Source organism: Columba livia, chromosome 19, assembly GCF_036013475.1.
Source record: "Columba livia isolate bColLiv1 breed racing homer chromosome 19, bColLiv1.pat.W.v2, whole genome shotgun sequence".
In the NCBI taxonomy this organism is placed as follows: domain Eukaryota; kingdom Metazoa; phylum Chordata; class Aves; order Columbiformes; family Columbidae; genus Columba; species Columba livia.
The window spans coordinates 9,234,561-9,259,052 of NC_088620.1; the positions used below are offsets into that span (position 1 = coordinate 9,234,561).

Genomic DNA, 24,492 nt, shown 5'->3' on the forward strand with positions numbered 1-24,492 from the left:
CACAGCCAGAGATAAAACACTCATCCCAGAGAACAGAATAATTGAGTGATTTCAATTGGAAGAGACCCTTAAGATCACCGAATCCAACCACTAACCCAACCCCAGCACTACCCCATGTCCCTGAGAACCTCATGTCCGTCTGTCCAACCCTCCAGGGCTGGTGACTCCAGCACTGCCCTGGGCAGCCTGTTCCAATGCCCCACAGCCCTTTGGGGAAGAAATTGTTCCCCAGATCCAACCTCAACCTCCCCTGGCGCAACTTGAGGCCGTTTCCTCTGCTCCTGGCGCTTGTTCCTGGGGAGCAGAGCCCGACCCCCCTGGCTCCAAGCTCCTTTCAGGCAGTTCAGAGATCAGAAGGTCTCCCCTCAGCTCCTGTTCTCCAGCTGAACCCCCCAGGTCCCCCAGCTGCTCCATCACCCTTGTGCTCCAGACCCTTCATCGAGTAGCTCAATGCCAACGTGGTGAAGCTTTGCCCCTTCCTGCACGTGCCACCTGGGCTGGTTGTGGCAGCTCCTTGCTGGGCTGGTTTGGGAGGATGCCGTCCCACACTCACACCTGTCCTGGGCTGTGGGAAGCGAGGTCTCATTTTGGCAATGGGGACATAACACCTTGCAACACCCACTGACTTTGAGGAGCGAGGAACTTGCTCAAGGTCGCAGAGAAACCCCGTTGCAAAGCCAGTGACTCCCCTTCAGCCTCGCAGGTCTGGTGCGAGCTGCCAAAAAAAGCCCAAGCTCCTTCACAGCACAGACGGTGCATGAGGGTCTGTTTGCAGGAACCTCTTCTAAATTATTTTGGAGGTTATTTGCAGCTTCAGTGGTGTGTGTGTGTTTGTTAGGGTAAGGTTCATCTCAATAAGCAGCAGAAAGGGCATTCCTGAGCGTGCCCACGCAGCCGCTGAGCATCCCTGCTCCTCCAGTGCACAGACACAATAAAACCCAGGTACAGACCTCAAGCGGTTTTCCCCTGCAAGGTTTTTGTTTGCATTTTCCTTTTAATCCTCTGGTAGTCACTTCAGGCTGTAGGATAATAGATTAGGGGATAAAAAAGGGGTATGGGCAACCTCAGGAAGCCAAAGCGAATGGGGCTGATCTCTGGCCAAGGAACTATAATTTGCAGGTTGCCAGTGCAGGAAAAGCAGCACGGGGCACTTGGCAGCTGTAGGAACACAAAACCTGTTAGATAAGTGAACAGCGGAGCTAGATTTCACCCAAGCCTTCCCCTGGCTCACCCACAGCCCAGAGCTGGGGGAGAAAAGGGTCCCCACGGGAGCTTCAAACCAGGGCTGCCCGGCTCTGGGGAACAGGAGAGGGGGCCGGGGCACCCAAGGGTTACTTGGCCATCGAAAAGGACCAGCTTCCCTGCGATCTCTGCTGAGATGAACCTGGCAGGCTGTGACTCACAGGGCAAAGTTCCTTCTCATCTCCTTAGAGAATGCAAAAACAAGTTGGAGCTCCCCACATGGCAGCTGGGAGCCTTGTCCCGCAAGGGTCTCACCCATCTCTGTTTTTTCTGCAGCTCTTTGCTTCGGGGACAGGACTAAGGGTCCCATTGCCACCCCATGAAATCTTCGCTGGGTTCCAGACACCATCCCGGGACACAAAGCCAGGGGATTTTTAACCAACAGCATTTATTTTAGCAAAACTAAATCTCAACACGCATCAAAACTCCCGCAGCAGCAAAACATCAGAGTCTCTAAATGATCAGTGAACCACCACAAAGATTAAGCACCATTTATCGTGAATAGGATTATAAGCACCAGCAAGCCATGCACCCAAGCAAGACGGTCGGCTCGCCTCAGCCTCCTCGCCCAGCTGGTTTCCCAGCCTATATATCCTGTTTGGCAACCCGGTTCTGCAGTCTTACACAAATGCAAAGCTTTTTCACTTCCCCCGCTGCTCAGGCCGAGCTCTGGCTGATGCCAGCCGGGTGTTCACGCCAACGTGACCGTGTTTGCCGGAGTCATGAGGGCTTTTGTCCAAAGAGAACAGGAGGAGGGTCTTTGTTGGTGGTTTTTGTTATGTCAGTGCTTACCCAAAACCAGTGCTTTTCTCTGCAGAAACAGTGTCATCTCCTTGCAATCATGTGCTTTCAGGAGCTGGCACTTTAAAGAGGAAAAAAGAATGAATTAAGTGCGCTTAAGTCAATTCTTGCAGCATTTGGCCTTAGATACACAGAATAAGGCCGCCTTGAAGAGGTGCCATGTAGTGCCTACTGCTGGGTAGACATTTTTGGGGAAAAAAAAGCTTTGTTTTATAAAGAAAAACACCTCATTGCCAGCTTACTGCAGCCTATTGCACAAACAAAGGGCAAGTTCTGGCCAAAGCTGAATTTGAGTCAACGCGGAGCTGAACAGCTGGGTGCATTCGAGCACTTTGGGTAGCGCGGTTTGAACTTGCAGAGTCCATAACTCGTTTCATACCCTACAAAGCTAAAACTAGAAGCCTCTCTCAGGACAGGTTTAATGTGAACTTAAACCAAACCTATCAGTCCTAGAAACTGCCTTATTCTGGGGGAAAAGGCCCACTAAGCACTTCATTTTTGTCTTGCTTAACCCATTCTGCAGGTAGATGATTCAAAGGCTGGACCTGTATCCCAGCAAAGGACCTTTGGGAGCATGAGGCACCCAGGAGGCAAAAATAGGTGTTTGACTCTTTTTTTCCCCCCATTTCCAACCCTAATTTGCAAAGATAAACGTCAGCAACTTCTGTTTCCACTGGCAACACGTGCAGAGCAGGACTAACAGGAGTAGGAGAGCAGGTGGACAAAGCGCACAAGGTGGCTTTGGCACGGAGGGGGAAACTGAGGCACAGTGCCGATCAACCTGGGCTGCCAGCGCAATCAGCAGCAACCAGCTGGCCAGAACTGCCCCAAGAACCCAAGTGGTTTGTTATCTGTCACTATTTTTAAGCAGCCCCGGCTGCCCGGGGACCGCCAGCATTCGGGGAGCAAGGTGGTGCTGATGCAGGATCTGGCCCAGGGAGCTGGTGGAGGGACAGGGACATGAAAGACACACCAAGGCCCAGCTTTTCCCCTCTCCATCCATGCTGCTTTAAGCCAGTGCCCTGAGCTGAACCCCCCTTCCTCACCCCAAGAATCAATGGATGGATCAGGAATGTCAGCCCCGTCCCGCTGTGCGACCGAGCCAGTGCCTCTATGGGGATCAGCCCTGTCCCAAAGGAACCCCAGCTTGCAGAGCCCGTGTCCCGCTTGGCTTGGGGATGGGGCACAGCCAGAGCTCTGGTGTCTCCGCATCCCCTGCCTCTGGTCTCACCCGTGGCAGGGTGGGAAGGGTCCGAGGAAACAGGTGCTCAGGTTGCCCTGGCTGGGGTGAGCAGGCTGGGTGGTGACAGTGAGGGCAGCCCTTGGGGGTGCAGAGGGTCCCTCAGGACTGAGGACGGCCCTGTGCACAGCTCCAGACCTGCTTCAGCCTCCCAGGGCCAGGCAGGAGGAAGAGGAGGGTGACCCAGAGGGATGGGTGCAGCTTGAGGAACAGCACCATCCCCCATCCCACAGTGGCAGCAACATCCTTACCCCTTGGGGGTCCACCCAACTGCCCCAAACAGCAAAACATGACGACCCCCAGTCCGAAGCGAGTCGCACAGCCCCAGGGGTGCCCACCCAGAGGCAGGGGATGCTCATGGCCCCACCACCACCTGTGATGTGGTTTGCACCACCCATCCCAACCAGGCAGGGCAGAAAGCTGTTCCTGGCAGTGCCCTGGGCAGGGTGGAGATTGAGGAAAGGTGGGAATGAAACTGTTCCTGCCCCAGCAGTGCCAGTGCAGCCCACAGTGTCGCACTAGGAGAGCCCAGGAAAACATACCATGACATGGGGGAACTGGCAGGCTGGAGCATTGCCACTGGTGGGATCACCACCCAGAAATGTCATCCCCACATCGGCCAGAGTGATGCTGCCCACAGCATCCTACTGAGAAAGGGACACCCCATGGTCATTGATGTGTACCACTGAGCCTGGGTCCACCGGATTTAGAGGGGATCATTGGTGCTCCAAATCCTGTGAGACCAAGGGGAGAAGGTGAGCCCTGGATGGGGACCTTCTTCTTGGGTCCCTCACCCAGGTGCCATCCACTTTCCATCCCTGGTGGCCTTACCAGCCTCCACCTGGGAGTGGACCTAGAAAAATGAGGGAGGCTGGAGGCCAGAAACAACCACCTCACTGTGCTGGGTGGCCCTGGGGAGCTCAGCCACCGTCTGTGCTGGGACATCCATGCTGAGGAAGGGGGACAGAGCCAGTTCCCTGGGTACTGCTGGCTGAGCCCCAGCCACCCCATGGGCACCCCCTCTGACTCTCCCCACATCACCCAGAAAAACTAAATAACACCATGTTTGTCTCTTACCAGGCAGGTCCTGGTGTTCACAGCAAGAGTCCTGCAGCATCTTTCGGCTGGCCAGGGCTGGTCCCTCCCCTAGGGCTCAGTGCCTTTGGGCAGCACCCCCCAACTCCAGCTGTGGGCATTGACCAGTTTGATGCAGCCCTTGGGAATGGCCTGGGATGGGATCAGAACCCCCACTCCTGAAGCTTTCCTAAGCAGAGAAGTCCCTTCCCCAGCTCTCCATCCTCACCTTTGGCAGATGAGGGCAGGGAGGGAAACTGAGGCACAGCAGGACAAGGCCTTGCAGCTGGCTGGAGGAGGCGCTGGGGCCATGGGGTGCTTTGTGCCTCCCCTCCTCTCTGAGCTGGATCCCTCCCAGTCCAGGAGAGCTCTCTGGGGCAGCCAGCACTAAACGGAACCCCAGGAGCTGCACAGCACCTGCTCAGCCTGCACTCCCCTCCAGCTCCTTGATGTGATTGCAAAAACACATTTCTTCATTATTTTCTTCTTAGGCAGACAACTAACTCCCTCCAGGTACAAACGCGGCTGCGGTTTGTCTTCTGTTTTTGCTTTCCACAGGCACGACCTGTGTTTTCTGCAGCCAGGCGGGTGTTTGAGCAGGGGTCACATTGCAGTGCTGGGCTTGGGCAAGGGACGCTCTCAGCTGCTCCCTGGTGCAGGCAAGAAGCAGCACGTCTGGTCTCTGCCCCGTGATGGTGCCCCAGGGCTTCCCAGCTCTCTGCTGGGGAGGGACATCCCCTGGGGACCTTGTGTGACAATCTCCTGATGGCTGGCACTGATTTTTTCAGCTAATCCTTTCTAGCTGAGCTGAGCTTGGAAAAGCTGGTACCTGCCTTTGGGCAATGAGGTGCCGGGGAGGTGTCGGTGCGGACCAGCCATTGCGTGCTCAGGCTTCTCAAGCCATCTGGACGCTCTTTTCTGGGCTCCTTGTTCTTGTGCTGGGGTCCCCAGGACAAGAAAGATATGGGCATACCAGGCAGAGTCCAAGGAAGGGGCACAAAGACGAAGCATCTGACGTTTGAGGAGAGGCTGAGGGAGCTGGGACTGTTCAGCCTGGGGGAGAGCAGGTTCATGGGGATCTCATCAATGTCTAGAAATACCTGAATGAGCAAAAAGGGCAAATCTAGGCTCTTTTCAGTGGTGCACAGGGATAGAACAAGAGGCAAGGGTCACAATCACAGGAGGCTCCATCTCAACATTGGGAAATGCTTTTTGTACAGTGAGGGTGATCAAGCACTGGCACACGTTGCCCAGGAAGGTTGTGGAGTCTACACCCTCAGAGATACTAAAAAAACCAGGACATGGTCCTGAGTGACCCTGCTTGAGCAGGGAGGTTGGACCAGAGGATCTCCAGAGGTCCCATCCCACCTCAACCACTCTGTGGAAGAGGGAGAAAAGATTTCACAAAAGCACCGAGCCAAGGATAAGCTGAGCTTTGGCGTAGCGTCTTCATCCAGGCTGTGGTTAGGTTTTACCATCTCACAAACAGGAAGCATATTTGCAAGTCACCAGCTAAAAATGTGGGCAAGCGGCCATCGTTCCTGCTGGGCAAGCAGGCTCTGTTAGCACGGGCTGCCCACACGCCACATTGTGCTGCCGGGATCCTAAAGCCGTGGATGGAAAAGACAAAACTGAGGGCTTTCCCCAACCTTATGTCAGCAGCCAGCTGGCCCCAGAGAGTCCTTCCTCCCACGGGCAACCACTGGAAATGCTCAGAAGGGCTCTGACTTCTGAGAAAAACTTCTCAATAGCTCATTGTCCAGTGTCTTGGTTAATATGCAAATAGGCTAATGTTCCCCTAGGGGAGGAGGGGTGGTGGGAAAGAGAACCAGGGAAGCCACAGAATGAAGTGTTTGCACCCAAATGACAGCTTTCTGCTGAAATGTTGAGGTGTTGCTCTCCAGCCTGTGGGGTAGGACCTGTATATAATGCCCCAGCACCCACTGCGCGATGCAAACCTCAGTGCAATGCACCATACAGTGCAAAAGAAGACAACTTTGCGAAGCCTGACATATGGTTTGGGTTTGGTGTCATCTGAGAAGAAACCGCTGGTGTAGTCCAAAGGTTGAACCCAGCTGCACCATGGAAAGGTGCTCTCTGCCCGCACTCCAAGACATTTCCACGGTTTATAGTCTTTCAACAAGCTTCTGCTCCACAGAACCACCTTTGCTGTGCTGCTCGGTGGGCTTAAATACCAACATCTAAAATAAAAGCTGGTGGATCAACATATGACCAGGACTTCCATATTGCTGGGTCATACAGGGGGACTTGGAGCCATGGCAGCTTTCTGGCCCTGGGTTCACCAGGGCCTCTCTAGGTGATCATCATGCTCTACAGAAAACCAGCTGCAACGCTCAAGTCAGACTTTTGTTTATTTGCAGGTCTCTCTCTTGTAAGTGCAAGGACTCAAGTCATTGAAACGACACCGCACATGTTCCTGTAGCCATCCCGTTGAGATCCATCACAGCACCACCAACAGCCATTCTCTAAGCAGTCGGGAGGATTTAGGACACTGGTAACAGGATTATAAACCCTGTTTCCTTGGTCACCACCATCCACGAGAGCTCAGCCAGTAACTGGGCCCTTTACAGTCTGTGCCATGAGAGCTCTGCCATGTGGATGGTGAGTCAGGACCTGATGGCTCTTCCCTGCCTCAAAAAACATAAAAATCTCTCTTTGGGGAATATTATTGGAAATCACAAGCTACTTCTGTGCATTTTTAAGGAAATAGATCCCCCAACATGGGCCTGTGAGAGAGCCAGCAATCTCCGTGGTGCTCACCCATGCCGGTCTGTGCAGAACAGGTGATGCTCATCACCTCCGTGGGTGGGTGAAGGATCAATCAGTGTGAACCAATCTGGAGATGAGTCTTCGTCACCAGCCATAGCCTGTGACGGTCCTGCTGGGCTTGGGCTTCCCTCCCCACTTCTGCCCAGCCATGGCAAGTTATTTGATTCCCATTTTCCAATCTCAGCCCTCAGCTGCAATTCAGGGTAAACCAGGGCTTGGGGTGGGGGGAACCACTGTCAGTTTAAATCTAGTTAGAAAAGATGGTGTCGAGATCTGGACACCTGAAAGCGGCAGAGGTCAGTCATCCAAAGCCATCAGCATCCTCATCTTTGCTCAAAGCCAGAAACCAGCTGTGTCTGCCTTGTGAACCCGACTTTCGGTGCCCTGGGCAAGGGGTCTGTCTTGTTCCTTCAGGGTGAGGGACCAGATCCAGTACAGATGCAGCTATAGAGCAGTGATAATCTGCATTTAACCAAGTAATGGTATGGTCATGCTCCCTATAAGCACACAAGTTCATCTCAGAAAGGCATAAGAAAAATCACCTTAAAACACTAAAACTTTTCACTAAAAATCACTTTCTGGATTGCAAGTGAATAGGGACCATATTCCCAAAAGTTTATTCAAATCAAACATGTCTGGAATACGGTGACTTTACTGGAGCTGCTAAATGCTCAATAACGGCTCAAACCAAGGAAAGAAAATGGGATTTGTGGTGGTGCTTGTGGTAGGTTTGGGGTTTTAAATGTAGGATGGGATATGGTGGCTCGCAGGACTGCAGATACCTTTTAGTTCCTGATTATTTGTTGTGTCTTTACTTGCCTGAACAACCCTGGGTTTTAAAGCTGTTTGTCCCAAGTGAATTACTAACCGGGAGGTAGTTAAGAACAGAAGGGTGAATATTGATCTGGAGAAGTGTTTATCATCAAAATCATCAGAGTTATGCTCCCTGGTGAAATAAAAGGAGCTTATCCTGTTTCAGTCCCTCCCCATCACTTGTTCACCTGGGTTTTGAAATATGGGGCATCACCTTTTTGCAGAGCACTTTGGCAAACGCAGTGATCGGGACTGGGACAGGCTCCTTTTCCACAGGCAAAAGTCCCCTTATTTATGCAGCAAATCAAGAGCACAGACGTATTTCCTCCTCTACGTAAGAGCCCGAAACCAAGTGCTGTTTGCTGCCGCCCCCGCGCCTGCGTGAGGCAGAGCTCTGGGTTTTGCAACAGGATTTATCCAGCAAGAGCGTTACTAACAGCAGGCAACACCACCTTTCCTCTGAGCTTACAAGGTGCTTTATAGACACAAATTCAATTAAGCTTCACAGCAACCCCCAGTGAGGCAGACGGGCAGGGATTAGTCAAAGAATTAATTAGTAGAGAGAAGCCAAGTTAGAAAATGAATCTCTCAGTCACTTCTACCCTGCCCTTGATACTGGTTTCTAGGATAAACACATTATTTGTTGGGGTACATTAGAGCAGACCCTGCAATCTGCCTTTCTGCACCTACCCCTGCACTGGACACGTCCCCCCAGGTGTCCATCCCAGCCCCTGCTTTGGTGCCATCAGCTGAACTGGAGCCCTGCGAACCAAAACCTTCATGAAAATCCCAACTACAGCCCAATTAATCTCAGGAGATGTGGACTTTCTCCCCATTGTAATAAGTGCTGCTATTTGTACAAAATTCTTCACAAAACCCAGACAAAACCCAAGATCTCTGGGTTTGGCTTTGCTGATACAAACAGCAAATTGCAGCTACGATCTCTAACCATAGGTTTTCTGTTCAAAGAGGCAAGACAGCTAAAGGGAAAGACCAGTCTGAGAGACAGAGAAGTGAAACATGGATCCTGTGTCATGCTCACGGAGTACATTTACAGCGAAGCCTAAAAATAAACTCCACACTTCCAAGCTATTGCCTTAACTAGAAGAGCATCTCCTCTCTCCGCTCCTGGCTCTAGCATTTGCTCCGTTGCATTCTTTCCCATAGTTTGCCGCTGTATAACAGCATTAAATCTTGTTCAAAGGTGCAACTGCATTTATTCAGGACAGCTCTGCGTGGCTGGGTATCTTTTACACAGTGATGAACCGAGGCAGGGAAGAGCTGGAGCACACAGTGTTGAAGTGAATGATGTTACAGCCCTGTAATGTCATTTTTGCACCTTGCTTTCTGTTATGGAAATCCAGTTTGAAGCTCATGCAGCCAGTGTCCCCAGCACTGCCTTCTTGCATCCTCCAGCATGAAAAACAGGGTGGGATGGAGGTAGCTTCTTGCAGGCTTTTAAACTAATGTTTCTGGGGATAAGACTGGACTCAGTTTCTCAGGACTTTCCAACAGACTAAATGTGGGGTTCTTACCAGGCTGATAAAGCACCTTTCCCCATCCATGTATCTCCCTCCTGTACTATTCATGCACGGTTCAACATTCGCCACCTTTTATTCTCATCTGGAAAGAGGTAACTGATGGGTAAATGCATGCCAGGTCCCATCACAGCAGCAATCAGGTCAGGACTGTCTCCAGGGCTGGGGAGATGCCGACTTCTGGGTGTCCAAGGGACAATCAGGTTCCTGGACACGGGTTATTTCTCCCTGCGCTGGGATGCAGGACTCAGACCTGCCCGCTCCTCGGCCCAGTGCTCGCACAGACACCGCTCCTGATGGGAAAGAAGAAGCACAAAATATTCACAGGCAAGAAGTTCAGGGTGGTTTTCATTGGACTTTCTCATGGTGGATGACTTTAGGTGTAAGTTCTTCCCCGATTTCCCCCCTGTGCCCAATGGGCTTTGGTGACTTTGGCAGGGTAAAGAAGCCCACGTTTGGGATACCCAGCCACCCAAGGTACTGGCAGGAGCAGCACCTACTCTGAGCTTCCTTACAGCCCAGGGAGTCCCTCCCCACAGGAACAGCCCCTGGATAACACTGGAGGAACACAGAGGAGCCCTGAAACTCCTGCAGCACTGCTACCCATAGCCCTGGGGACCTGGGACAGAACAGGAGGAGGAGGGAGCTCAGGGTCTGGATCTTCAGCAGCTGCCCCGCTGGATCCTCTGGGAAGGTCTGGGGTGGCTCCCGAACCCTTCACACTCACTTGATGCCGCGGCGTTTTTGAATGGAGTCAGCAAGCTCCTTTTAAACTTGTCATTAGCAAACACATAAATCAGGGGATCCAGACAGGTGTTTGCCATGGTGAACACCCAGCTGATGTAGTAGGCAAATTCTACTTGGTGCAAGAGCTTGCAAGACATGCCATAGTACTTCACAACAACAGCAATAGTCCTGCAGATGTGCAGAGGGCCAAAGCAGACAGCAAAAATCACCAGAGACACCGTTATCATCTGCAGAGACCTGCTCTTTATCTTCTTGCCTCTGGAGCTTTTCTTTGCTGCTTTAGCAATGGCAGCTCCCAACAGAGCTCCACAAGTCAAGGAAATGGCAAGGGGCAGGAGGAAAGAGGGCACAATGAAAACCATGTTGTAGAAGAAATAAGCGGAGGACAACTCTGACTGATGAATATTTAGGCACTTTGCTGAGCCATTAATAACTGAAGTCTCGAGGAGGAAGAAGAGAGGCAGCCCTTGGATAAAGAGGATGAGCCAGACGAACAAGCACAGCTTTCTCAGGAAGCTCCTCTTCTTCCAGAGGGACTTGCTTTTGTACCGTACAACGACAAAGTACCGGTGGATGCAGATGAGCGTCAGGAAATAGATGCTGCTGTACACGTGGGTGCTGTTCAGGAACACTTCAAACTGGCAGAGAAACTGCCCAAATGGCCACCGGTTGCCAAGGCTGAGATAGGAAATCCTGAGCGGAGCAACAGGGATGATCAGGACATCTCCCAGGACCAGGCTGAACTGCAGGATCATGCCCGGATCCCACTGCTTGATGCGGCAGCAGAACACCCAGAAGCTGGCACCGTTCAGCAGGACACTGGCCAGCAGGAGAAGGGTCCCCAGGGCGGGGATGGCGGGGGGCAGCCCCTGGGGCATGCAGTCCACGCTGGTGTTCATGAAGGAGAGGAGGCCAGCGGCTCCAGGGATGTAGGAAAAGCCTCTGCGCTGACCTGCGAAGGATGGGGTGGAAGAGAGAACACAGTGAAACCACTGGAGCTCATCATCGTAAGGCTGAGCTGGATCAGAGGCAACAGTGACAGAACCAGCAGAGGCAGGTTTTTGAATGATTCCTAATCATGAAGATCTGTGGCCAAAAGTTGACCCATTTTTATCCTAGCCTCCACAGGAGCAGAGCCGGCAGGTGCAAGGGGTCTTGCCTTTCATACACAAATATATGACCTCATGGGAACCAAACTGAAACCCACTACACTCAGCTTGACTTTGTGCTGCGAAGGAAAGAGAAAGGGCTATGAAGGAACCACAGGCGCAGCTCATTCACTGCTGCTCACGGGGGAGTATGAAACAGAAGATACTGCTACCGCTTGGTTCCAAACCCCTCTCCATCTAAAGTAATTAGTGAGATCCCAGCACCATGCACACTACAATTATTTCAGATGTTTTTGCTACAGTGCAGTTCACAAGTGGCTCGCCAACCTCCTCCCGCTGCCAGACTGCCCAGCCCTGCAGACAGGACAGCCCCAGGCACCCTCCGCCCACCTTGCTCGGCCGCTGTCCCCAGATTTGTCCCACTGTCCCCTCAGACAGGACAGCCCGTTGGGTTCACTCACAGCCTGGTGACAGGAGCATCTCCACTGCGTGGTCGGGTCTCTCCTGGAGGACCACGGGGCAGGTGGCAGACGCTGCTCCCTCCACCCACACCAGCTCACGCCCTTTATTGCCTCTTCATTGCCAGCAGCTGGGAGGCTGGTTGGGGCACAGCACCCAGCTGCTCTTCCCAGGGAGCACAACTGTAACCATAGACTGACCCAAAATTGTGCCAGATTCCTGTTAGCAGGAATGACAATGAGCTAAGGAGTGAGACCATCACAGCAGCACCAAGCTCTGCCTGGCAGGCGCTGAGCCTGCCCCTTTTTGGGATGCAGCTTGTAAGCCCCTTGGTGTCTCCCCAGCAGTAAAGCCCTGGCCATTTGGGAACCTCACATCTATCATAATCATAGAATCACAGAATCATTTTGCTTGGAAGAGACCCTCAAGATCATTGAGTCCAACCGTGACCTAACTCTGGCACTAAATCATGTCCCTAAGAACCTCATCTATACATCTTTCAAACATCTCTAGGGATGGCGCATCTATATATCTATCTGTATGTATATATGGCTGATTCTGAAATCAGACACTTTTGACTATGTTTAAGCACTTGGATTTACACCCTGACTCTTGTATTGCTCATTGCTCACTCTGCCTTTGGTGTATGACTGTGTCACATCCCAGAATCTCCCAAAAATGCTCAGAGGCACAGAATCACAGGATGTCGGGGATTGGAAGGGACCTGGAAAGATCATCTAGTCCAACCCCCCTGCCGGAGCACAACACCTAGATGAGGTTACACTTTGGGATCGTGGCTCTGTGTAACGAGCCGTTTGCAGAAGATGCTCTCAGCCGGTCACAGCTCCACATCCCCAGCGTGTGGGACAGACCCTGGGGAGAAAAAAGGCTTCAAGGCATTTTCACGACAGATATGTTTCTAGACAGAGGCACCTTCATTGTCTCTTGACTTCGGTCAGCTGGATAAGCTTGCAATTAAACTACACCTTCCAGGGTGGCTGAATGTGACAGCTGATGAAGAAACATGGTTTGAACAGCTCAGGAGGGGTTGAGAACCAGTTTTTCCTCACCAGGGCTTCCCCAGGCCTGGCTCAAACACAGCATCCTCTCCTTAATCTAGCCTTTAGCTCCCATTAGGGTAAAACTGGGAGTCTAACCCAAGGGGCTTTTTGCTAAGCCAGTGGCTTCTAACACAGAGAGGTCTACGGCTATGGCAGCCATCAACCATTTGTTTCCTTTGTGTTTCACTACTTTTCCAAATTAAGGACTTCTTAATAATGTTTTGCTGCTGCCTTGTGGCATCATCATGCACAGAGCTCCACAAGTCCCACCTGTTGCAGGGAGCAGCCGCGCCAGCAGCAAGCGGATCCTTTCTTTTCTACCCCAAGCAGAACTGCTGGGGCACAACGGCCAGCTCAGCTCTCAGGGTGACAAAAATCGCGAGGTTATGGGCTTCATTTTCCCCACATTAGCCGTGGCTTGGATTTGATGCTCACTCTGCAGAAAGCAAGTTTTAATATGTGCAATAATTTCTTCATGAAAGAGGCAGAAAGTCTGTACTCTGAGTAAGAGGAGAAAAATGGAGTGGTAAGAAAACACCTAAAAATACTCCAAAATTTGAAATCTGCTGTAACTTTAAAAAGCAAAGCAAAAAAAAGAAAAATATTCAGTTAACTTAAAGGTGAATCACACAAGCCACTAACCACACACCTGGAAAACAACAGTAGAATTAGAGCTAATGTAATATAAAGGGGAGGAATCAGGACCAGCAAACAGCCTTGCATCTCCAAGCACTGCAGGGATTTAGCTCACTCTTTATGCAAAAAAAAACCCTCACCTGTTTCAGCCCTTATAAAACATGGACAGTATTGCATGGGTTGACACCCATGGAGAGCTTTGCCTTTAGAAATTATCCCTGTTAAAACGGAGTATGAATAAAACATCACACGCAGCCACGGGGGAGACTTACCTGACCCACGAGGTCAGTCCGTGGTGAGACCCAGGGCAGGAGCTCCCAGCTCCCCCAGGCTGGTCCAGAGGAGACCTGATGGGCAGGGAGGAGGCTCCGGTGACCCCCGGTCCTGCAGGGGAAAGGAGTGAAACAGCTCAGAGAACCACGGGCAGGAGAAGCAGCAGCTGCTCCAGAAGAACAGCTCGCTTTTGCTCAAAATCTTCCGAAAGCGGGAGCCTCTGGGGTTGCTCTCACCAGGGGAAGGTCCAGGAGATGCTGGCGAGCGGATCAGGGTCCCTGTGGGTCGGGGATGTGGGTGAAGTGGGTGGTTTGATGAGCAGCACATCGCCTGACCCAGCTGAGCAGCCGCAGCAGGAAGCATCGTGGGGTGCAGAGCTCAGCAGGAGGAGGTGACACCGCTCCCCAAAACCGCTGTGCTGCCGGCAGGTCAGTGACCGCAGCCCCAGCGCCTTGCGGGGGCAGCTGGGCTGTCTGCTGGGGTTTCCAAGTGCTGGACACACTAATCAATATGAGTAGCTGTAACCTAAAAGGCAGAATTTGACACCAAAGGGAGCTCCAGCTCTCCCGTTTGACCCAGCCCAAGAACTCAGCTGCGGCATTTAAAGGCAGCAGTTTTGGGGTGCTCTTTACTCTTTTGGCTCAATAAAAGCTGCGGATTAAGTGGACTCATCAGATCTGGATGGGGGGGTGTGCCCCTGAGTCGCTCCAAACAACCGTCATACTGTAGGTCAGAAAACGTGAATTTCTGAAAATCCCTGCTTCTTTCCAAAAGAAAAGCCCCGAAGGACTTTGCTGAGACATTCAGATGATCTCCGGTGTGTTGACCCTAGCAGTCTTCTGGTCCAAGCTCAACTCATGAAGCTCATTGCCACCAGCTCTAACTTGTACAAACCCTTTGCTTCCTAAGGCAGGACAGCGTCCACAGCTGAGATGAAAAGCCCAGAGGGTGAAATCCTGATGATCCATCCCAACGAACTCATTGGGACCAGACAGGAACAGTCCGTGCAGGAAGGTCACTCCACAGATGCTCAAAACTTGATGCTTTCAAGCCTCCCGAGCGCTGCCGCTCGCAGCCGGCACCGGGGTGATCGGGGCTTTCCCTGGCTCACCGTGAATGGTCAGAAACTTGTCTGAACCATTTCAAGCCAAAAGGGAAGTTTCTAAGAAAGGTGTGGTTTAGCATACAGCCCACAGGGTCTATTTAGAGCAGAGCCAGCAGCCCCCACAGCCTCCTGCCTTGGGACCGCGCCGTCTGAAGCCACACGAGGTGATTTCTTTCTACCACACCCCACAGAGAAGAGCTGCACATCGTGGTGAGGAGCTGCAGCACGGTCTCGATGATCCTGAGGGTCTCTTCCAGCTAAAATGATTCTATGATTTATTTTTTTTTGGGGGGGGAGTGGGTGTTCCTTGTTTTTATATAATAAAGAGCGTGGCTCTGTGCAGCAGCTGTGCTGCTTTTGTGCCAGAGACGTTTCTGGCTACACCACATGGGGTGTCTTCTCGGGAGTTCCTGTTCGCAGTAATTTCTTGTGTACCATGAGGTTTGCGCACAGCCCTTCCTCACTGAGGAGTCACCCACCTCCCCACGCAGGGTGAACGTGTGTCCTGGGGGGAACAGTGGGGTGGGAGCGCAGGATCAGACCCACACGCCCCAGGGGACTGAAGTCACCCAGCAGACAGATCCAAGCTGGCCGCCTGTGACTGCATCCTCGTTAGCCTGAGCCTTCGGTCAACCCAAATAACTGTGCAAATACCACCTGAGGGAGACCCCGCAGGGCTCTGGGCTTGGGCTGTTGGTCACATCCGTCCCACAGGTCTCTTGGTGTCCACGCTGATGAAGACCAGCGGATCACGAGCTCTCTGCCATCATCGGCTCCCACCGCGAGGTGCATTCCTTGGGCAGCACTTTCTCCAACAGAGCTGCAGAGCAAACTGAACATTTGCAAAGAAACCCCAAAGCAAAGCCTACAACCATGCGCAATACGACTCTGGTTTGCAGTCATATGCTCTTCTGCATAAAGGGCAAGAGCACAAACATTTTTGCTATAAATTCAGCATGAATTATGCTTTTAGCCACACTGGATCACCCCTCGCAGCACCAGCTGTCCCTCTGGGGTGGCTCCAGCCACCACCTTTGCTGGCTTCCAGGCTGGGAAAGCCAAAGCCAGTAGAGGGAGATGCAAGGTCTGAATGAGAACAGAGACAATCTAAACACCAGATATGTAAAAGTGTTTATTGGATGTAAACATGACAATATTTCCAGGGATAAATCCAGCATGTGATCAGCAGATCATTCCTGCCCCTTCACCGTTCCTTCAGGGTGCAGCCATCAGGACACCCGTGCGCCTCACTCCGGTCTGTCTGTCCCTGCTCAGGTCTGTCTGTCTCACTAAAAGCTGGGAGCCCAGCTTGTGCAGTGAGGCCAGTCCTACTCTGCACCACTTCAGTAAGTAATTTAAGCACTTTTTGCATAGCAAGTGCTCCCAGCAAATTCACACACAGCCCAGCAGAAGAGCAGGGAGAACATCCAGCTGCACGTCCCTTGTAAGACCAGGGCAGGCTCAGCTCTGGGAAAGCAAAGTCCCTCACCACCCAGAAACACTTTCAGAATACTTTTCATCCTGACACCTTCTCCATCTGTTGCTCTGTTACTTGTGGATGTACCTGCATGTATTGGGATACACAGTGGATGCCTTGGGAAACAGCCACAGTGTCCCAGAGCTGAGGCACGTCTTTGCAGAGAGCTGACGCTTTGAAATGTGCAAGAAGTGTTAATTGCTACTCCTATCTGCTTTTGCAAAAATGCCTGAACACAAGGCATGAACTTCACCTCCCAAGGCAACAACTTCATCTCCACTAACAGCAGAGGTCTACATAGAACCATGGAACAGTTTGTGTGGAAGGGCCCTTCCCAGCTCCCCAGTGCCCCCCCTGCCATGAGCAGGGACATCTTCACCAGCTCAGGTTGCTCAGAGCCCCGTCCAGCCTGGCCTGGGATGTCTCCAGGGATGGTTCATCTACCACCTCTCTGGGTACCTGGGCCAGGCTCTCACCACCCTCAGGGCCAACAATTTCTTCCTCATGTCCAGCCTGAATCTCCTCTCAGATTAAAACCATCACCCCTTGTCCTATTGCAACGGGCCCTGCTAAAATAATTTAGGTTGGGAAAGACCTTTAAGATTGAGTCCAACCATTCACCTGACACTGCCAAATCCGCCTCTAAACCATGTCTCTAAGCACCATGTCTACACATCTTTTAAATACCTCCAGGGATGGTGACTCAACCACTTCCCAGTTGAACATACGGCATCTGAGTTACTTCTCCAGCCTGCCTGGGCCAGAGGATGGGGCACTTGGGGAGCAGGGTTCAGCCAGCTTTTTTCATGTTTCACTTTGGAGAAGACGACCCGCAGCCCCCACGTGCCCCACTTTGCAGCCCAGGGGTCTGAGCAAACACAGCAACAACCCACAACCCGCGGGAACGAACTGCAAACAGCCGAGCAGCAGACAAACGCGCAAATGTGGCTACTTCTGGTAATGAATGAATAATCTATTCCAACTCCCTTCCCTATCTACTTCTGGGTAATGCGTCTGTGAGCCTGAGTCAGGTTTATAAATGGTTGGCAACGAGAAAAACAGGCTGCGTTTGAGCCAAACATTCTGTTCAGCAAATAAGGCAAGCAGTTTGGCCATGGACATTCGCTGTTAGGAGCTTGGTGTCAGAATCCCCCCAGCGCTCAGCGGTTCCCATCCTGTGTACAACACTGCTACGTGGGGTGGTGGGACGTGACAACTGACTTTTGCCTCTAAAAATCTAATTTTATGCTTAAATCGCAGACGCTAATAAAAGAGCAATATTGTATTCCTTTCTCATCTATCTGTTCATTAGAGAGTCACTTTTACATTTGGCTCGACTGCTGGGAAAGCTCTAAAGAAATGTAATTACGAGGTCATTGCAGTAAATTGCATTTGGTGGCATAACTCTGAGTCACTGGTTCAGGGCGCTTTCCCTTTCCACCGCAGAGGGGCTCATTTAACAAGGGTGAAGAAAAGCAGAACAAACACACCCAGGGAATGAGACTTAGCAGGCAGCCAGCATTTCCAAAGTGTCGTGACACCTGGGTGCCCCGGTGGAGGCAAATTCTCCTGGGAATGGTGACAAACTGGACACCAAAGACTTTCCGGTCACTTTGGGAACTGCTGCTTACCAGCCACGCAATCCTTGGGTGGAAGGAGAGGAGAGCAAAACCATTTGGAGGCTTTCCAGGCTTGCCCAGCCAAGAGCAAATTCCATTCTTCCCCCAAGAAATCCACCCTCCGTCTACTCAACCCTTTGGGAAGAAGAAAGAAAAGTCACTTTGCTGTGTTGGGTGGCAAAAGCCTCGTCCCTCTGGTCATTCTGCTGCCAGCTGAGATGTCTCCACCCCGGCTCCTCACCACGCAGGGACGGGGTCCCAGGGAAGGGGCTCGTTCCTGCTGGGTCGTGCCGGGCTCAGTGCGCAGGAGAAAGCTGCAGGTTGCAGATCACGGTGCCTGGAGGATGCTCTCGTGCTGCTTGCTGCTGAGAGGTGGTTCAATCGGTGAGGACCTCATGAAGGATGGATGGTTGCCTCTGGCACAGTAATCTCCTCCCACGTTCCCCAACAGATGCATCCTCAGGCTTTCCGGATGATCCTCCCTGGTTTCCTCCAGTCCCGGTACCTCTCCCTGCGCACCGAGTGCACCAGTGGCCTGGAGAAGCTGGAGTGGTTTGATCTGGTGGTGTTGCTGGTGAGGAACAAAGCGAGACATCATTAGTGGTGTGGGGCAGAGCTGGGGCACATCTCCTGCATCTCGTGGAGGCTCCTAAATGGACAGGGAATTTTGGTCAGCAGAATGGGTTTCACCACCGCTACCACCGAGAGAAGGGCCAGCGCTGGATCCTGCTGCAGCTCCAGGTGCCGCGGCTGCAGAGACCCAGGGGTGAGCCTCTCCTACACACCCGTAGTGGCGATGGGGACCCTCCCTGTTTCAGGGGGTCTTGGAAACAGCTGCTAAACTATAAGTGCTCAAGTGTGAGCTCAGGACCCCATAAACAGCCTGTCTGAGCCCTGAGGACCACCCCGCCTGGCCGGATGGGTCAGTGAAACCAAGCCCCTTGGCTCTTCAAAACTTCCACTTCAAATACCTTTGGGCGGTTTTCCTTAAACCAGTAAACCAAACGTTATTCATACCTCACACTTTTCTGGGCTTTTGCCACCCTTGTTACAGCCTGTGTTCTCTCGGGAGGTTATCCAGGGTGGGAACCAACCATGCCATGAACCAGCCACGCATTGAACCAGCCACGCCATGTGGAGATGCCCAGGACAGTCTGGCAGAGCTGGCTCGGCTGCAGGAGCAGTGGGGCTGTGTTCACTGAAGGCTCCTCCGGGATGGTTTAATGCTCAAGCCCATTTGTCCCAAGCATTTCTCCTCTCCCTATGCCCTGTGTACTAGGCTTTTCTTTCCTTCCTTCTGACTAAGACCTTCACTACCCATTTTTATACCTAACTTTTGCAAAGATGCTTGTTCTCCTGCCAGTGCACAGACGGATGTGGGGCACAACAGTGTCTGCAGGAATTTACAGAGAAATTAATACAGGATGAAGCACGTCCGCTCCCCACCCCTCCAAAAAGGGCAGTGCAATGGTGACCTCTCCTCTTTCTAGATCCTGCTCAGAGCTGTTCCTCCTGTGATCCCCAGTGGATTTGCCAATAAGCATCATCCAGACATCATTTCCCCCGTGCCCGTAAGCGGTGCAGGGAAGGCGAGCGGGGAGCAGAAGCGCAGTGGGATGCCAGGAGCGGCTGATGAATGGAGGCAGGGAGTGGGGGAGCCGCCAGCCACACCAGGAGCGGAGGAAGACAGAGCTGGGAAAAGCTGTGAATGTGAGAAAACGCTGCTTTACAACAGAGCTTGTTACTATTCAACATCCACAAAAGGAGGAAGAGCCCTGAAATCCCTGCCTGTGCTGAGGGTGCAGTCAGGAGACAGCTCTCTCATGTCCTAATTAGCTTGCTGCTTTATAACTTAATTTCCTAATTGGTTTTCAAGTTAATTACTTAACAGGCTGGGGAGGTGGCAGCTCTAACCCTGTGGCAGGAGATGAAGCTTCACCTCTGTGATCCTCACCCAGATCTAGGCTGCACTGGGAAGCAGGGTGGCCTTACATGCATCTCCTCCAAGGAGGTTTGTTTGCCCTCGTCTCAGGTTTAAGCTGTTATGGGAGAGTTTTGGATGACTTACAGAAACATTTTGGTTGGAAAAGACCCACAAGATCATCAAGTCCAACCATAACCCAGCCCTGGCACTGCCCCGTGTCCCTGAGAACCTCATGTCCGTCTGTCCAGCCCTCCAGGGATGGTGACTCCAGCACTGCCCTGGGCAGCCTGTCCCAATGCCCCACAGCCCTTTGGGGAAGAAATTGTTCCCCAGATCCAACCTCAACCTCCCCTGGCGCAACTTGAGGCCGTTTCCTCTGCTCCTGGCGCTTGTTCCTGGGGAGCAGAGCCCGACCCCCCTGGCTCCAAGCTCCTTTCATCTGCACCAGAATCAGGGTATCCATGCAGGACAATCTTAATTCTACTAAGGATCCCAATTCACCCCAGTTCTCTGGGCCACAGAGTTTCACATATTCATGGTGGGACCTGTGAGGACTCGTGTGACACACACAGACCTGGTGGCTTTGCTTTCCCAAAGGGGCTGCAGTCAGCTGGAGCAGCAGGGCAGGGGCAGCAGGCAGGGCGGGTGCGCGTTCGGCTCAGATGGAGATGGCTGGGATGTCCCCAGGGTGCAGTACCATGCAGAAATCATCCAGCTTGGCTCCACCTCCCCAAATGAGGCTGGGTTAGATGGCTCCTCTCTCCCCCACCCCGCTTTTGGTTTTGATGGGGTACCTAATCCCCTTTGATTCTCTTAAAAATACTCTCAGGCCTATGACATTGTTCTGGCTGCTTGATGCAAGTTGTTCAGTAGCAGCTGACAAATAAAATTATTCCATTAAGCTTCCTGCATTGCATCCTGTTTCCAGCACTGAGGTACCTCAGTGCAAGTTATTTTCAGATGCTTCCCTGTGCTTCTCTTTGAAGACAGTGAGAAAATCTGCCTCTAACCTCAATTCTAACCCAGCCAGCTCCATGGCTCTCAAGCTATTTCTGCAGGAGCTGTCCCCCCCATGGCCACCTTCCCAGCGCAAATCATTCCACTCGTGCAACCAGACAGCGCAAGGTGCAGTTCAGCCAGGGAAATGATCCCTGAACCGCAGACAAAGCCACTGGCATCTGCCGGCGACTGATTTTCAGCAAGCCGTGGGTGCCTCCTTGCGCCCCCCCTGTCCCCGGGTGCTCTGGTCTGTGGAGGCAGCTTTGGGGTGCGCGGGGCTGTAATCACGGCTGGGATCACTGCCCATCAGAGGATTAGGATAAGGAGCGAGCCGGGAGCTCTGCACACCGTGCAGCTGTCACAGCACAGCTAACTGGGTCACTGGCGTCTTTCTAGGTCCAGAGCTACGAGGTGCTGGTGTGACACTGCCTGAGATCTGGTTGGAGGGGAATTTTGGGTCCTGGGATGTGAATCTCTAACCACACAGGTGACCTATAGCTGTCCAGACATCTTTCATTATAACATCCCAACAATACTAAGACCATGATCACCCTAAATATTATTACAAGTGAACAAGATGTGACAATGTTTGCAGAAACATATTTGAATTTTAAGGACATGTGGCATTTTTCTTTTATAGCCTTATTTCTACAGCTCATTTTTGTTGTTGGGCAGAAAACAAGGAAGGGATTAGTGTAGTGGGCACAGCCCAGAGAGTGGGAGGAGACGGCGAGATAGTGACATGCACACTAGTGATTTAACATGAAATACTCCGATTGCAGAGTCTCTAGAGGTTTGTGCCTCATTGATGAGTATAATGCATGAAGCATAGCTTATTGTGCTACCCACATTTTTCTCTTTCAGGTATGTTGATTGGGAACCTGAGTCATATGAAATATGCTGAGTTACAGCACATTTCCACCAAAAAAAAACCTCACAGGTGTATTTATCTGCGAGTGTGTCAAACGCACAGTATGTTCAGACAATACAGGGTCAAAAGATTAACAGATCTTAATCCTACCTCTGTGCATTAATACACAACAGATTATAAACACATGCACACATCCATAATGACCAATGTCCGCACACAAAAGGCAACCGTCCCCATCCAAACACACCTGAGCTATTATTTTGAAAACATAACAGGCTTTAACTCACCTCGAGGACCAAACTGGACCCGCCTGCTTCTTCGGCTTGGCGATCTGCTTCTGGTACTCCATCCAGCCGCTCACCAGCTCGTGCAGGATCATCACGTAGAGCAGGAAAATGAGAATCCTGGGATCCATGCGTGGCACTTCGGGGTCTGCTTCATTGGGTACAGGTGACATTTGGTCTGGGCAGCGGGGTGGGCCGGAGGGTGCAGCTCTGGGGAGCGGGGGCAGCCAGAGGGATGAAAGGTTGCTGCTGGAGAGGAGCCTGGCGGGCTGGGTTTTGTGCAGAGTGAATTAATGCTGTAAAAATCTCCCGGGGGAGATGAGAGGCTGGTGCCTATTGCGTGAAGCAGCATAAACACAGCTGCAGAGGCTACGGACGGCTCCTTTAATGGGGTGGATCACAACTTCTGGGGCTCCATCCCTCCTGTCTCCCTCTCGCTCGTGCTTTGTCTGCGTTATTCTGCAGCCATGAGCTCCCCACTCTCTTAGGGCAGGAGCGGCAGCGTCCCTTTGACTGGCGGTGGGGGGAGCGTTGGCTGCAACGGGAGCTCTGTCTGGCTGCAAAGAATAAATTAAACCCCCAGTCAATGAGGAGGGAATCTCCGAGCTGTGTGTTCCCAGTGTCTCAGGATTTTGGGCTGCGCTGAGCCAATGTTGATTGGGAGCGTTACAGAGTGTTTTGCAGCTGAGAAATCATTTCTTCTGCTCGCTCTCCTCATGCTCTGATGTTGTTTTTTACCTATATCTTCAGCGGCTCTTTTCACCCAGTGGCAAAGCTCTGTCGGGGTACGTGATGCGCAGGAAAACCCCGGTGCCACAGCTTCCCACCCATCCCGCAGCACAGCTCCTCTCCCTGCCCCAACGCCTCGTTGTTCGGCGGGTGCAGGATCTCGCTCCGCTGAGATCCTCTTGTGACACCAGCTCCTCTGGGCCATGCCCAGGACATGGTGCGATACACGTGCCTGGTACTTCTAGCAGGATAAAAGCATCGCCTGGTCTTGTTGACACTTGTGTAAATAGAACAACGATGACAACGCGCCATTTTTTCAGCACTTAAAATCAACCCCTATCAGTATCTCGCTTGTGTTTCTAAGCACATCTTTCACAAAATTCACGGTATTCCAGTGAAATCTTTCAATAAGTGAAACAGCAAGTCTTCAACAATTATTTATCGGGATAATCTAGAAGTAAGAAGGCAGATGGACCAACCTACCTTTGCTTAATGGAGCTGGGCCAATTCAGGGCAGATGAGGGACACACACAGTGACCCCCGTGATCTGCAGCTCCCCAGCTCCTGCACAAACACACAGACCCATAGGCTGGAGCTCTAACACAGAGCAGGGTTCAAGACATCAGTCAGTGCAATTCTTCAAGGACAGCTGTGACAGCCACGTAATGCGCAATCTCACAATAAACTTCCCATGAGGAACCTTCTTCAGTTACATTACCTGGGGGTTTAACGCTTGAGGTCAAATGTTTCTCAGAAACTTTTGTTCTTTGGTACATAACTGCAGACAAGTGCGCAGAAGACAAGGGGTTTGATAGTTTTCTATTAAGTACAAATTTAATGCACATTGGGGGATGCTTATTACACAGTATGTCTGCATATTAAATAAACCCAGTGGCAGTATCAATGTCCCAATCAAATGTGCACCTCAAAGTCCTGTGTGACTCCTTCAGCTGAGCGATATTCTTTCATTTATCAGTCCAGAAGTGCTGAGTAACTCTGTTAATTGGGAGGAGAATATCTGCTGGATGGGAGTGAGCAAGTGAATGAATCCAGCAGGGACTGGAGGTGTTTTAGCAGCTCCGAAAATTGGAATACTTGTGATTTCTCCATGAAAGGATAGTGGAGCTGTTCCTATAGCAACAGAGACAGTTGCCAGGCTGCGGGAGACGGGCTCTGATGTATGGTACAAGTCACACATAGTGAGGGATTTTAGACTGAAGACAACACTGATATTCTATACATATGCAATTTGTAATGAGTAAAGACAACGTGACTCCTTTGTTTCAGAGGAGAGTGGCTTTTTACGCAAAATCAAAGAAAGAAGTTACTGGGAAAGAGTGGCAGGATTACTCATTGCAACTTACTCCTGGTTTTGCATCAGGTGTTAGAATCATAAAATCATAGAATCATTTCAGTCAGAAGAGACCCTCAGGATCATCAAGTCCAAGCATAACTTAACCTTCTTATGAGTACAAAATCATTTGTATAAAATCTGCTTGTTGCTGAATGTAACAGCTCAATTGACTAATGACAAACTGCCTCTGCCCTTTTACCACCCTCAGTACTGAAGCAAACACCACCTAAGTCCGAAAATCTTGAGTCTTTAAAACGTTTTCTGAACTATAACACACATTTTTTTGTTACAAATTTCACCAGTTCATCCTTAATACTACATAAGGTAGAAAACCCAACAATCCGTGA

General features: G+C 51.5%; 1 protein-coding gene across 1 annotated transcript; it reads right to left on the reverse strand.

Moving 5' to 3' along the window:
- Nucleotides 1–6,367: 6,367 nt before the first annotated feature.
- Nucleotides 6,368–12,251, reverse strand: LOC102086698 (P2Y purinoceptor 2). The gene is made up of 2 exons (XM_065036065.1): nt 10,226–12,251; nt 6,368–9,791 (listed from the first exon to the last, which is right to left on the reverse strand). The coding sequence occupies exons 1-2, from the start codon at nt 11,142–11,144 to the stop codon at nt 9,643–9,645; spliced, it is 1,068 nt and encodes a 355-aa protein (XP_064892137.1). The 5' UTR covers nt 11,145–12,251; the 3' UTR covers nt 6,368–9,642.
- Between the last annotated feature and the right edge of the window lie 12,241 nt (nt 12,252–24,492).